Raw genomic sequence first — 14,917 nt, forward strand, 5'->3', positions numbered from 1 at the left:
TTTCAAACGTTAAGTGAAAGTTTTGTTGGAAACGTGCTAAAAGGATCACATGGCTACACCATGCCTGGCTCTGTCAGATAGAATGCTAATGTTGTGCAAGAGTACGGGATAGTGGAACCCTGACAACTAAATAGCATGGGCATGACTCTCCTCAATACAGGATCAGCGGCAAACAGAAGCAATCCAGCTGTTACAAGCACAGCTCACCAACATGACGCAGCTAGTTTCCAATCTGTCAACAACCGTGGCGGAATTAAAACGTGAGGTAATTATAAATTAGCAGTATGGTGCAAGATCTCGAGCCAAGGAAATGGATGCATAAACATATCTCAGTTTGGAGGGGCCTGGATTCTTTAAGCAAAGTTTTTCAGTTGTTGCTTCCAACCTGCTTCGGCAACTCGCCAAGGGAGGAGGAGAAGGGCTGAGTATTTTGAGCTGTCTTGTGCACAGCAAAATTGGTAATAGTTCTTACTACAGCCCTGCTAGTCCTGAAATTGTGATCACAGCTTGTGGTAAAAGAAAGAACTTGCTTGGAATAACTGAATACCTCAGCCTTCCTGTAGTGCATTACAGTTGATACAGTCCTGTAAAATGACTCAGTGAAATTAGAAGGCTAAGCTCTGAGTTCACGGTAGCAGCAGTAGGATTTGTTGTTATACACGATGTTTGAAACATCATGGGGGTGGGGGAATGATGCATTCTATTCTTCAAGAACTTCCCTGGCATCTAACGTGTTGCATAACAAGTTGTGTTGCATGGCTTTATCTGTTTCTCAGCTTCTCAGTAAAATGGAAGTACTTCACATTTCCAGCACTTATATTGACACTTGAATATTAACAGCCTCGCAGTAGGAGATCTAGTATGAGAGTGGGTCTGAGCGCTGCTGGATCTGGACTGTAATAACAGATGAGTGTGCAGAGCATTGTGCTCCCCCCCCACCCCCCCCAAGTGGCAGACTAGCATGTCCAAAACACCCTTCTCCTTCCCTCTCCGGCTATGGTGAGGTGTGTAGATGAGGGGAATCTTGGCACCAATATTAGGAACATGTTCTTTCAAATGCTTACATTCTTCAGCCTGAGATTTCAGATCATATTTTAAGTATGACTCTTTTTGTGCATGTTGCCAAACGGTGTCCTGAGCTGTTTTCTAGCACTTAGTGACACCCTCATTGACGCCTAGTTGGCTAACCACCCGTTAATGAGTGCTGTGCTTTTAAATAGGATCTCACCTGGTGATCATCAGGGTATGACAGACAAGTATCCTGGGATTTGAATACGTACTTTCCCTGAACTCTAGTCACCTGAGTCAATTTGTCTGAGACATTTCATCATTACTAGATGGAAAGTAGTGTTCCTGGTCTTTTCTGAAGTCTTTGTCTTCTCATCCCTTAATGCATTTGAGATAGATTGGTATAGGACACTGCTATTTATTTTGAAACGTAATTTGCAGAATATTGCTGAATTTCAGCTTCTGTGTAACTCTTCTAAACTTTGTCTGTGAGTGCTCAGAAATGAACATACTGGCAAGATCCTGCTAGGATGTGAAATTGAATAGTCTGGAAAATATAACCCATTGAATCAAGTGAACATAGTAGGATTCATTCAGTATTATAGTGACAACTGATGAAAAGCATAATATTGAGATATTACGTATCAAAAATAAATCAGAAGTTACGTGTCCACACCAGGTTGTGGGAAGTATATCACTTTCAAACAGACTTCTTATTCATTATGTATATTCTTTAAGCAGCAGTGGTGCCGTAGTCAGTGGAATCTTGTCCCACATTATCAGATGGTGGTTGTCAGCCTTTAGTCCTCAAATGGCACGTAGCATTGCACTAAATCAAACCTCTGCAAAAACTACTCCAACTTGGATGTTGGCGTGAAGTAGAAAAGCAGTCAAGGTGACTTGAAAACATATCAGTTGTGTTCTTTTGAAGTTCTCGTGTTGAAAGCAAGATAATAGAGCCATTGCATTGCTGGTTAGTCTTTAACAGGTATATCAAATTCTTCCAGGTTTCTGATCGACAAACCTACCTTGTGATTTCTCTGGTTCTCTGTGTCATTCTGGGCTTGGTGCTTTGTGTGCAGCGGTGCAGAAGCACATCTCAGTTCTGTGAAGGTTACTTCTCAAAAATTCCTAAAAGTAATCACTACCCTAGCCCCAAAAGGTAATGTATTTGAAACTTCATTGTTCTTGCAGCTTTTATTGATGTTTCCTGAATCTGCTGGGACTGGCAAAATCTGCTCTAAGTTTACTTTCTGCGTGCTCAGAATTGATTGTAAAGCATGGTTACTGCTCTGTAGCAATTGTGGAGCCAGTGAACTTAAGGTGCCTTGGTAGCATGCCTTAAAGGCAGTGCTGTGCCTCTTTACCTGGCCTTCTCAGGCACCTGGGTGAATGACTGATACTATTCTGCCAAAAATGCTTCTTAATGGAAAAATGCGTAGTCCTGAGAAAGACACGTTTTAAAAAAAGCTTTGTGTTTTGCGTTGCTTTAGATGCTTTTCCTCTTATGATGATATGAATTTGAAAAGAAGAACTTCTCTCCCACTGGTCAGATCACAGTCTTTCCAGCTATCTGGTAAAGAAGGTATGATGTACCTATAACACTAGTATTACTCTGGGCACTGTATGCTCTGTGTTTTATTGCAAGTGTGTATATGGAAATGGCATCATGGGTTCATGTCAAAGTATGCTGAACTGTAGTAGTTCACGAATACGTTCTGTACAACAGGGTGGTTCATTAATGTTACCACTCCCAGAACTGTGCTAAATTAGGCTAAAACACTAAGTACATTACTAGCATTTTGTAGAGTGTAAATGATAGCCTCCCTGAGATTAGTAACAATTGATGCAGGCCTACAAAGCTATGAAGCTTGTAGGAAGTGGTATTTTTTAATGCCAGAAACCAAGTCTGAATGCCCTACCTCTTGGTAGTCCTAAGTAGTCAATCTTGAAACTTAGCAGGTATTTATGGATCCAAATTTATCATTTGTATTAAGAAAATTTAGCTCGCTTGTCCTGGTTTAACTAAGAGGAACGATCTCATCACTTCAGTATTTGTCTTAGATTCAGAACAAGTGAATTCTGCTTTCTTAGGTCTTCATTGTCATGCAAAAACAAAAGTGGTGCAGCATTATAATGACATTAACTACTGGGTATGCCACTGATGCAGTGCTTCTAGGTGCAGCAAACCAGCTTCACCATTCTTGTACAGTGAATAAAACTGCATGGAAATCCATTACTTGAATTGGAAATGTGTTAGGCTCAGAAGAAAAATGTTCAAAACACTGATGGAGGAATGCTCATGTCACATGAGTCTGAATATCTGTCCTGTTGATAGGTGCTTTTGCTCCTAGGTGCATGTTAAGCACTGCTATGCTGTTAGCAGTTTGTACGTTAGCTCATTTCTGTTCCTTATCCCAAAGGGTGTTCTGTGCTCTGCTCTTATGGCCTCGTCTGTCAGAACATGAGATGTTTTCAGATGTCTGTCACTGACAGCTGCCGTCTCAATGAGGGGGACTTCCTCAGTGTTGTCTTCACTTCTGTATACTTGCGTTGTGTTGTCCATAATTTTATAATGGCTGCAAAAATATGTGATAAATGGAATATTTTATCCTGTTCAGTTAGAACAGTGTTGTTCTGGAGCTGGCATTGTCAGTTAGAAGTGCTGAATGTGTGTGCCCTTTCTTACAGTGGATCCTGAGGACCTGTACATTGTAGAACCCCTGAAGTTCTCCCCAGAGAAGAAGGTACAGTAGGTGCAGGGATGCAGGCTGAGTGCGAGCACCGTTCTGCCTGCAGGTGGTGCATCTCAGCTGCTCTCTGCTGCCCTGCTCCCCAGGGTTGGGTCTTAGCCCTGCTTCCCTTTCAGAAGCTGACTGTTTCTCTTTTTCACTTGTGGTTTCAGAAAAAGCGTTGCAAATACAAAAGTGAAAAGATAGAGACTATCAAGCCAACGGCAGAACCTCCCCATCCCATAGCCAATGGGGAAATAAAAGGAAGGAAGCCGTTTACAAACCAGAGGGACTTCTCTAACATTGGGGAAGTTTATCACTCTTCGTATAAAGGTCCTCCATCTGAAGGAAGCTCAGAAACGTCATCGCAATCTGAGGAGTCCTATTTCTGTGGCATTTCAGCTTGTACAAGTCTGTGCAATGGACAAACCCAAAAGACAAAACCTGAGAAGAGGGCCATAAAACGAAGACGGTCTAAAGTTTCAGACCAAGGGAAGCTCATAAAAACTCTAATACAGACTAAGTCAGGGTCAATGCCAAGCCTGCATGACATAATCAAAGGAAACAAAGATATAACAGTGGGAACACTTGGTGTCACGGCAGTTTCTGGACACATCTAAAACTAGCTGAACTTCTCAAACAGGAGAGTGTTTGTTCATTTGAGAACAGTCTGTGGTATTCTGTGGGAGGATGGTGGGAGACGAAGAGCTCGACTAATTGGAAAGTATTCAGAAATTTGGTTTCTGCCTTTTTTAAATAGATGGGATTGTGTCAATCTTGGCTATAAGCTGCAGCTTTACGAGGCTGAAAATTTCCTATGAGAACAGCATGGGGGGAGGGAGGGCAGGGGTTCATTTTTTAAAGGTTTTTTTTCACAGTTCCTGGGGCAGAAATTTTTTGAAACCCAGTTTGTTGGGTGGAATAGGGATAAAAGCCTAATCCTCTTCCTTCAGCTTTGTAACTATTTCTTGCACCTTCCCATATTTATGTGCCTTTTGTCTATTTATAATGCCACTGGAAGAGGGGAGATACAATTGTTTGTCATTTGATTTATTTTGTAATTTCTCTAGCTTTTTTTTTTTTTTGAAGATGCAACACTACAGTGCTGTAAAGGGGACGTGTTGGCTTTCAGCTGGACTCAGTAATGTGGACTGGATACTGTAAAAATACTAATAGATGGACTTGCCTGACTGGATTCTGGTTTTGCAAACTCCATTGAGAAAAATGTCTCACTGGGAATGGAGGTTACGTTTATTTTCACCTACAGGTACAAATCAGCTGCGGCCTGATGTGCTGAACAAATGACAGTTGCTCTTTAGTGTTTCTTGTGAACAATGGCATCTTGTGATGATGAATGCCTTTGTTATCAAAATGGACTGCTGTAGTTTTCCAACAGAGCTGAATGGAGGGCGCTCCATTTCTTTCTGTGCTGGAGCTGAGGAGAAAGCTCATCTGGAGAGCACAAGGCTGCACTGGGGCAGACGAGGCAGAGTTTTCCAAGGCAGCTCTGGGTGTGCTGCGTTTGCAAAGCCTTGAAGTCTGACCAGTCGGGTTGGTTCAAAGTGGGTATTTCCGTAGCATTTGCTTTTGTATTGGCTAACAAATGTGCAGTGTTTGTATGGTTGATATTTTCGTACAAGAGTTTTTTTTATTTTTGACTGTGACTGTATATTTGGATACTATAGGATGTGTGATTGGGAAAATGTGTGATCTGAGTGAGTGGAACAAAAGGTTATTCCTTTTGACAAATGTTACAGGTTCACATTGTAAAAAAAAAAAAAAAAAAAAAAAGTTAACTTATTGAGCACTTTTAGTGGTACCCTTTTTAACAGATCTAATGCCTTTCCTTGGTATTGTATGTGACTTATTTAAAGCCTTTGTTTTTGGTGTTTTGTTTTGCTGCTTTCTTGTTAGTTTATGAATACTTTAAGGTGATGTACTTTTGGATTTGATCTGCACAATTAGCCAGTCAGAGCACATGAACCAGATTTGTTGAACCTGGATTTAAGGGTTTTAAACCTGGATGAAGAAAATGCATACCTGAGTGCAGCATATGTTGTTGTGGAACAAGAGTTTGTAACTACAGAGCTGTAGTGCGATTAGAAACTGTGAATTTCCAAATAAATCTGAACACTTTGTCTTTAATTTAGTGGCACTTTTCCTTTGAAAATCTATCTTACTGTGTAAACGCATCTCCAAGGAGGAGTGACCTTTACATTTCAGTGTGAGGCCAGAACAACTTACTTGTAGTGAGCCTAGCTGCACTGTATGCAGCCAAATGCCAAATCCATTGGCAGTCCAGTCCCTTACTCCTCTTTTCAAAAGTGACCTCCCCAGTGCTAATTTCTCTCATGAAAGTCTCTAGCTTCATCATGAGAACTGCTTTGATTCAAAAAAAAAAAAAAAAAAAAAAAAATTGCAAAGTGCAGGAAGGGCTGCTTTGGGGGTGTGTGGCTTTTTTGTGGTGTGGGTTTTCTGTTTCAATTTACCTTCCTTCCTCTTTATGCGTCATTTGTAGGAAGTTTGCTTTTCTTTTCTGTCTTGGTTATAACTGAGCTGTTTTTCTCATCAGACAAGTGAAGCTGGACATGACTGAATTCTTAGAAAAGCCCATCTTTGCTATTGTTTGCTGGAACCTCAAATTGAGAGGTATGGAATGAGGCCAAATGACTGATGATGGGATGTGCAGGTGTCAAATGCATCTCCAACTATCAAGTTTTTATTTATCCTTTGTTATTACTGGCCTCTAAGCTCTGGATGGGGAAAAAAAAAAAAATCATGAATCTGAAGTTAAATCAAAGATGGTGGTGGACAACTGTCGTGTGAGGATTGCTGTGAGGCAAGGAGGCATTGCCTTTCCTGAAGCAGCTGCTGAGGGCTTGGTGAAACCCGAGCTTCTCTGGAACAGTGGTGGTGTGTGGACAGCCAGAATCCTTCCTCTGCATCCCTCTGTTTTGCTGGATTGGAATTCTTCTGCCCTTTCTCCACTTTTTTTCCTAGACTAGATTACCCCATAGCACTGGTGAGCTACCCTTGAGGATCATATAGAAATGATTACTGAACAATCAGCAGCACTCCTGTGCTTCCTCATCCAATAAGAGTGCTTTAAAAACACTTGACGTACCTACCCCGTCCTCTTTAGGGTGGGTGATACTTGGCCTCAAACTGAAACACCCTCTTGATTTCTTTTGCTGCTGTGATCTGTTTTGTACCTCAAGTGTCGGTAACTGTGAGTAGGCTGCATGTTTAAATTCCAAGCAGATGTACATATTTCCTTGTCAGTGATTTTAGATGTGCAACTAAATTCCTTTCAAACAGTCCTGTATTCCCTACTATTTATTCATTTTAAACCTGGGTAGGGCTTAGTAACCTAAGGAGTGGTTGTGTTTGACTAAAAAAACAAACAAACAAAAAAAGCAATAAAATTTCAATGTACTGAACATACAGGGGACGTGCTATGGGAATAATGCATGTCCAAAATAGAGCAGAGCTCTGTTTCAGCTATGTGATTTGAGGCTGTGCGGCTTGCAATTCACGTGGGAGATGTGGCAGGTGCCATAAGGGGCAGCTAATGTAAGGTCAGGAATGTTTCTCACTCAGTCTCTCATGTTTCAAGACTGTCTCGGGAGGACCTCATAGTGTTCATAGTTCTGAAGATGTTCTCCAAAATCAGTATTTTAAAAAACCCACATCATAATGTCGTGAGCTGTGTAGCTTCACTTTCCTGAAGGCTCATTATTGTTCCTAGGAAATGCTGCCTCTGGGCTCTGAGTGTACGGGAGCTTGTGTGAATTCTCTGGTGTGATGGGGAGAGAAAGCATTGCCCACAGTGCAAACTTCTCCAGTATTTTAAGTATCTGATTAACTGGACATATAGTGAGAGACATCAGCCTGTGAGTCCTGTTGTGCTGCTTAATGGATATTGATGTTAGCAGTAATGACTCCTGTCAATAAAATGTTTCTGTCCTAGGATCACTGCTGGTGCATGTCAGTTGAGGAGCAACTTTCCATATTCTCATTACTGTTACCAAACATTTCAGCTATGTCTTGGTCTGAACTTTCCAACTGACGACATCATGCTTTAACTGCTGGAAAAGCTCCATTGGGAGGAACCTCCTGGACTGCTTGTGCTTTTGCAGCTGTGTGTTTGCTTCTGGCAATAGGATGGAACTGAACCACAGCTTCCTCTTGCTGTGCTTGCTGCTTTTAATTATTTATAACCACTTTTTTATTTTCTTTTTCAAAAAAGCTCCTAAAATCACGTTCTCATTTGCTTAATGTTATCCTTTCATGTGGGCTCTTGAGTAATTTTTAGCTTCCTATTTCACTTTTATTAATATCACACTGACTAACCTGATTTCTTTGAAATAAAGGCTCTCCTAAGTTGTTTATGCTCTATAGAAGTGGCACTTTCTCATGAAGGTGGCTTTTAAAGCTTGACAAATCACTGGGGCAGTGTGGATACTTCAGAGGAGGACCTGGTCCATCTTGTTGTATGTTTTGTGGTGTAAAATGCCACAAAAGCAGCATGCATATTGAGCAGTGAGGACTGTGTCCTTTCTCCCCAGCACGTGCTCAGTCTGTGATCATTCCCAACTCTGCTGTGGCTCAGAGCTTGCCCAAGCACCTGTCCTGCTTTCCGCTTCCTGCAGTGTGCTCTCAGGATTTCCACTGGAGTGCAGTGTTCCTTCAGGCTGCTTCTCGAGATTCAGGCATGTAGAGAAGAGTGTCCAACTGCTGTTTTATCTAAGATTTTTTTCTTTACCCTTTAAACTGTTCTTAAATTAGATGCCCTGTTTTAGAAACTAACAAGCGAAAACCAACTCAGTTTCCAACCAAGTGGTTATTAAATGGAATTGGCCTCCTGGCTCTCATTGCGGATTTCTGGAGTCTTTGAGTTACATTGTGCCAACCTTATTTATTATATTGCTTAAAACAAAACCAGATTAGAACAGCCATGAGGAAATTGCTTTTGCATTAAAGCATATCTCAATGTAACTAAGTTGACTTTGGCAGCAGCCTGTATAGCAAGAAATCTGGCTGCTTAATTATGGAAACCGAGGGTCTCATCTTTTAGGACATAGATGTAGTACATCTGCGGAGGTGATGGCAGGGAGGGAGCACTGAGCAGGATGCTGGTGGGAGTTCTGTGGAGCTGTTTGAGCTTCTGGAGCTCTGCCACAACCTCAGTGTGCTGAGGTGGTTGTACAGACAAACCACAACACTCAGCCAGCAGGTCAGGCAGTCGCCTTGAGGAGCCTGTCAGAGCACAGAGAGCTGTTGTTTCCTGTTGCAAAAAGCTGTCACACACAGAAGTACTTGGAGCACTTTCATGATCCCTTCATGCAAGCCCAGGGGCACCAAATACCTAAGCAACATGAATGTTTCCATCAGAGAAGGCATAATCACAAACATATGCATCATATAAAGGTATTGCTAGCCATGTTTGTTGAAATAAGACATCTTGCTTATATGCATTAAGCATCAGAGTGGAAATACAGTTTAAGTATGTGAACTCCACCAGCTGTGTGGTATTGGTGGGGGGAGAGCTGTAGTGTAAGTTGGCTTCTGCTTTTGCCAGTGTGCAGCGTGAGATGGGATGGAACAGCTTAACGTGCTTCACTGTGGTACAGATGTTCCACTGCATTTGGAACAAAGCGTAGAGCTCTGACCACAAAGTGCTGTGGGTAGGCAGCCATCAAGCAGCGTGTCTCATCTTGTGGAAACCCTGAGTGTCAAACAGCATCAGGTGTTGTTAAAGAAAAGAAACCTACTGGGGGTTTGGATCAGCTTGAAGATCTAATGTTTCCAGACCTTTTTCAGATAAAATGGGTTAGCTTAGGACTGGATAGTAAAAATCATGAGTCTTTTTTATGCATCTCTTCCCCAATTTAAAAAATAATAAAAGGGGCCCCAGCACAAGAAAGATGTGAAGCTGGTGGAGCAAGTGTAGGGGAGGCCATGAAGATGCTCAGGGGGCTGGAGCACCTCTCCTGTGAAGAAAGATTGAGGGAGTTGAGCTTGTTTAGCTTGGAGAAGAGAAGGCTGTGGGGAGAGCTCATTGCAGCCTTCCACTGCTTGAGGGGAGCCTACAAGTGGGAGGGGTACCAACTTTCCATGGGCAGATAATGACAGGACAAGGTGAAAGGACTTTAAACTAAAAGTGGAGATTTAGATTAGAGGTTAGAGGGGTATTTTTCACTCAGCCAGCGAAATGCTGGCACTGCTGCCCAGAGACGTGGGTGCCCCATCCCTGGAGGTGCTCCAGGCCATGGATGGACCCTGGGCAGCCTGAGTTCGGGGCAGTCAGCCCATGGCAGGAGTGGGGTCAGTGATCTTTAAGGTCCCCTCCAACGCAACCATTCTGTATTTCTTTGACTCTATAGGACATAAAAATGGAAGATAAATGCTGGCTGTCTTGATGCTAGTTTTTTCTTTGCTAGATGCGTGCTGGGTACAGAGCCTGCATCCTACTGGATCCTCTGTATTCTCACAGCAAAGAAGAATCTGTCTATGATTCTTACAAAAAATAACTTGAAACAGCTGGTGAACATCTCTTATTAGTTATAACATGGCAGGGTTACTGCTGACTTGAGGGTTGCATGCACTGCCCAGGGAGCTACCACACACGCATGGTCGGTGTTTGACAACCAGCTGGTGTTTCCCACTGCTGAGGCTGGCTGTGTGCTGGCAGCATGGGGCAGGGTGTGGGTCCCACCTAAGGGTTTGTGAACGCACTTATTGACTGTCATGGGGATAACGGGAAATCAGCATCTGCGTGTTTGCTGTGGTCTTCCTTGCAACCTCTGAGCAGCCACAGCAGCTGTTCCATTTTCTCATAACTAGGCTCTTGCATACAATTAGATCACCTATGTTTTTGTTTCCCGTATGTTCAAGCAATTGATCCCATTACCTCATAGCCCTGTACTTAATTTCCTTGCTTTTATTACAGATTCAATCAAAAGAAATGGGATCTTACTTTGCTGCTTTCAATTCTCAGCTGTACTGGCTCTTTGTGCTGCTGGATTCTGTCCTGCCTCGAAAGGGCCCTACAGAGCTCAGTGCCCCTTCTGCTGATCCCAGTGCCTGTTGGGAGCAGAGAGTAGTTTGCATGTGCTTAATGAACAAGAGAGAGAAAATTGTCTTGCTCTCTGGAAAAGGGCTGTGCTAAGCATTGCGATGCCATGGAGCTGTCAGAAATGGCGTTTGAATGCTGCTCTCTTGTGAATGTGAACAGCTCTCTAGGGAGCTGTTGGTACCAGCACGCATCTCAGCGTGTACCTCATGTTTCTAGTGAAGAGTTGACTGTAGAGGGAAGTGGAAAGCATCACCCTTGGCTGGGAAAGCTGAACTGTTAAAAAAAACATGTAATAAAGAAACAACACTGAGATGTCGGCACTCACCGCAGTGTTGTGTAACCCAAGGATGCTGTGAGCCGCTGCTGTCTCCACGGGCTGTTCTGGAGCAGGGGGGGGCAAATGAGGAAAGTGCAGTGGGATCCACCATGCTCGTGCCTTAACATATGGGGGGGAGGCAGCTGGGAGCATTATGGAGCTGCGTAGGATCCTCAGTTATGTCTCTGCCATTCTGCTCTCACATAAACCAAGGGGATGCTTCTGCTGTCTGTCGGTTATTGTCGCTCCTTTCTGAGCCTCTCTGAAGCTGAATTTAAACTTGCAATATGCATTCTGAGGCTGTCTGCATCTCCCCATTTGTTAGCCTGGTGCTATCTGCGAGCTTGAGTTCCTGGGCCCTCACACTTTCCCTGCTGCAAAAAAAACCCAGAAGCCTTCTCTTGGGTGGTTGCTCTTTCTGAAGTACCCATTAGTGAGCATGGACAAGGTGCATCTGTTTTGCCGTATGTGGCTGGTACTTAGCAGTATTGGTCTGGCTCTGGTTGCTAGGCTTAGCCTGGGACAACAAAAGCTTGTCACCTCTGGAGTTAATGCTTCAAACACAACCCTACCTTTGAATGCTGTCTTTTTGTTCGTTTTCTTAACTAGATCTTCAGTTGCTCTTGGGTGTAATTTCTGCGGCCCTGTGGGCTTTCAAGAGTTGCTTTTTAGCATTTCTACTAGTCATTATTGTAACAGGAAATATCATCTTCAAATACATATTTTACTATGTCCAGAGCCTAATAAGTCTTCCTCCTACGCAGCATTTTTTTAATTGTTTTTTAAATCCTTGAATGTATTGATGCAAACTTGTACCTGTATGTATTTTTTAGCTGCTGGCTAAATCTAATTGCTGTCAGCACAAACCTCAGCCTGATGATGTGTGCAATTAACAAGAGCTCCCACCTTTCCTTCGGGGGTAGCAAGAGATGGAGGGATCCTTCTGAGCAAGTTCTCTTCTTCTGCCTGTGTAACCGTGTCTTGTCTTTTGCTGTTCTTTGCTGACAAACTTGGTGAAAGGGGGGGCTTAGGAGGCAGAGAGAGAAATCCGATGCCCTTTTTGCCCTTCTTCTATCCTTTTATCCTGCTCAACTGTTCCTGACTCCTATGTTGGGTGAGATCAACTTTGCCTAAATTTTGGTTCCTTGCTTTCTATCAAAAGAGCTTGCTTTCACATGGGTGTCTATCTGCAGCAAACAGTCCTGCCATCACTTCAAAATCCTTGTTAACCCTGTCTATGGTTTGAGCAGTAGGAAGCCAGCAGAAGGCAGAGCCTGCAGGTGTCACAATGTGCCACGTGGATGTGCTCCCACTTGGCACTGCTTTCAAGGTGAGCTCTGAAGGTGGCCACAGGTGAAATGGAGAGTGTGACAGCAGGCAGCAATGGCAGAGAGTGCCGGGAAGGGAGAAGTCTCTGAAAGTGTGCTCAGCACTGAAATGGATTCTTTGGTAAAATAACCCTGGTCTTCAGTTTGCCACAACATGTGGTGTTAGAGGGCTCTTGATCCGAATAGAGAAGATGCAGCAGGCACAGCTGAAACAGGGCTTTCATCAGCTTACCCACAAATTACAAAAATATATGTGCTTTTTTGTGAAAATAGGAAGCAGTGGGTCAGTGACAAACACATCTGTGACATTTAAGGGATCTTGCTCATGTGCCTACAATCCCACCAAGATGAGCTGTCTGCATTGAATTTAATCAGTGTCAGAAAAAGGGTGTAGGGGTCAGCCTGGAGGGGGAAGACACCTCAAACACCTGACCATCCACCTGGGGGAAAGGTAGAGTGCCTGATTTGAAGAGAGAGTTCAGGAGGGAGGAAGCTCTCAACTTTGCCCCTTGTATTTTTGCAGCAGTTGAAGGGCCTCAGAGGACATTAAAAAATGGGGACTCCCTGGCACCTGTGTCTGTTTTGCAGCGAGTCACAGGCACGGTGTCCTCAGCGCTCTGAGGAGTATTGAGTAGGCTCGAACTGATGGAGGTGAATTTCAATTGCTTTTATTTTTTGCATCAAAGAGTAGAAGTACGAGACCCTAGAGGTTGCTGAAATGGTTTGTGCTGTGGATTCCCTTTTCAGCAAGGGGCTGCGGTGAACATTCTCAAAAAGCAGCGGGGTGGCTGGTAATGCACATCTGACTGATTGGTGTGGTTGGAGGTACAGCTCAGCCCTTGCTTTGGAGAAACCAATGTGCACGCATTGTTAGAGCATGCTAACCTTGAACTCCAGATTTTGATGTTCAAGATCAAAACCTTTGTGTTGGGGCTGCTTTCTTCAGCCACATAAGAGACAAAAATTCCGTTTGTTCTTGCACTAAACATTTCATTTTTTGAACACTGTCCTCCTACAAATGCACTCACTTCATTATGTCTGTGAAATGGAAGAGCAAATAGCTAGTCTTTTGTGTAAATTTATGGTAAATTTATGGGAAAGCTCCTTGCCACTACTTAGAAATCTGCAGCCAATGAAGACTTAATTAAATTGAGAAATGGAGATGCTCTCTCTCCTCATGATTTGGCAGTGAGCCTTTAAAAGTGCTGGTCCCTGCAGTGTGCCTGAACTCTGAATCCTTCCTTGAAAGTCAAGGAAGTTCTACCAAGATGAGTAGTGCAGTGTCTGATCAGTCACCCAGCCAGGTGAGGTCCCGCTGCAGCACTCACCATTGTTCAGAGAAGACTGAAAAGCAACAAGAACTGCCCTCTCTATTATTGCTTCAAGTTGGAAGAGGACAGCAGACAGCAGTAAGTAATCTGTCCTTTGCAAAACAAAGCAGTTCTTGAGTGCCTGCTACTGTACTTGATATAAGATCTTCATACTTCTGCTAAGGCGAAAACTCAGCTCTGCCTCTCACCTCTCGTGCAGGATGCCAGAAGCAGAAGAGTATGTTATTCCCCCTGCTTGTGGTGCAGGACACCACAGTGGAAAAGCAGCTGCCTCTGCCTGAGTGGGCTGCTGGAAAGGGTGGCTGGCTGATTACTCAGCCCCTGCCTGACAGCACTGTGCTGCTCTGTACACCTCCTTCCTGGGGCTGGTGCTGTGTGATGCAGCCTGCCACCAGCTCTGTCCTGCTGCATGTGCGTGCTGCTGCAGTGTGGGAGGAGCAGGCGGGTGCCCTGAACTTGCAGCCGAGGGCGGAAGCTTTTTGGGGTTTGCTGTTGCTGCTTGAGGCTTTCATAGAGTTGCAGCATCTGAGCTGGGCGATCGCTGCTGGAGTGATGATGCAGGCACACAGAAGCAGAGCTGGGTCTTCCCCCAGGGCTCAGTCTGGGCCAGCCTCGGCAGTTTTTGGCTGCCACATGGAAGATCACACAAAGCGCGTCCAGCCCATCCCACTCCCAGCCGTGCAGCAGAACTTGAACTATATGTATCCCCAGATCTTTTGGGTGGATGGCTGTGCCGACGCCAGTACCTCCTGCCATCCGGCATCCCCTGTTGCTCCCTTCCCACCACCAGTACCTGATCGGAGGAAAAAGCCAAAGAGCAACAGAGAAAGGAGCAGCGTCAGCTTCCTGGTGATCTTCTTGCTGATCCTGCTGGCCCTCACTGGAGTGGGGCTGAGCATGTTTCAGATTTTCCACCTGGAGAAGGAACTGGCTGAACTCAGAGAGGTAAAGTCTGCCTGCTGGCCACGCAGGCTGTGGGGAGAAACCGGTGGCAGTGACATGTCTGCCATGCCAGTGTGCATGGGGCTTTTGTTACTGTGGAGGACTGCTCTGTTGGTGACTATGGTACATATCTGGATGTTCTGATGTTTGAGTGCTGCAGGCTCTCTCTCCCTGTACACTTA

General features: G+C 44.1%; 2 protein-coding genes across 6 annotated transcripts in view; both read left to right on the forward strand.

The window, feature by feature from the left end:
- SUCO (SUN domain containing ossification factor) overlaps positions 1 to 5,885 on the forward strand; it is a 41,075-nt gene extending 35,190 nt beyond the window's left edge. For 2 of the 3 annotated variants that reach the window (XM_031595707.2, XM_031595708.2), the window contains 5 exons: positions 161 to 265; positions 2,016 to 2,170; positions 2,502 to 2,593; positions 3,700 to 3,755; positions 3,914 to 5,885. In XM_031595707.2, the coding sequence (XP_031451567.2) occupies positions 161 to 265; positions 2,016 to 2,170; positions 2,502 to 2,593; positions 3,700 to 3,755; positions 3,914 to 4,360 (855 nt within the window). In that variant the 3' untranslated portion in view covers positions 4,361 to 5,885. Of the gene's footprint in view, positions 1 to 160; positions 266 to 2,015; positions 2,171 to 2,501; positions 2,594 to 3,699; positions 3,808 to 3,913 lie in introns of all 3 variants that reach the window. The other variant, XM_031595709.2, reaches the window with a different exon arrangement.
- Positions 5,886 to 5,972: 87 nt separating this feature from the next.
- FASLG (Fas ligand) overlaps positions 5,973 to 14,917 on the forward strand; it is a 143,751-nt gene continuing 134,806 nt past the window's right edge. For all 3 annotated transcript variants that reach the window (XM_090146100.1, XM_031595710.2, XM_090146101.1), the window contains exon 1: positions 5,973 to 14,738. In XM_090146100.1, the coding sequence (XP_090002226.1) occupies positions 14,013 to 14,738 (726 nt within the window). In that variant the 5' untranslated portion in view covers positions 5,973 to 14,012. The remainder of the gene's footprint in view (positions 14,739 to 14,917) is intronic.

Source organism: Phasianus colchicus, chromosome 9 (assembly GCF_987193195.1).
Source record: "Phasianus colchicus chromosome 9, bPhaCol1.hap1.1, whole genome shotgun sequence".
NCBI classification, from domain to species: Eukaryota; Metazoa; Chordata; class Aves; order Galliformes; family Phasianidae; genus Phasianus; species Phasianus colchicus.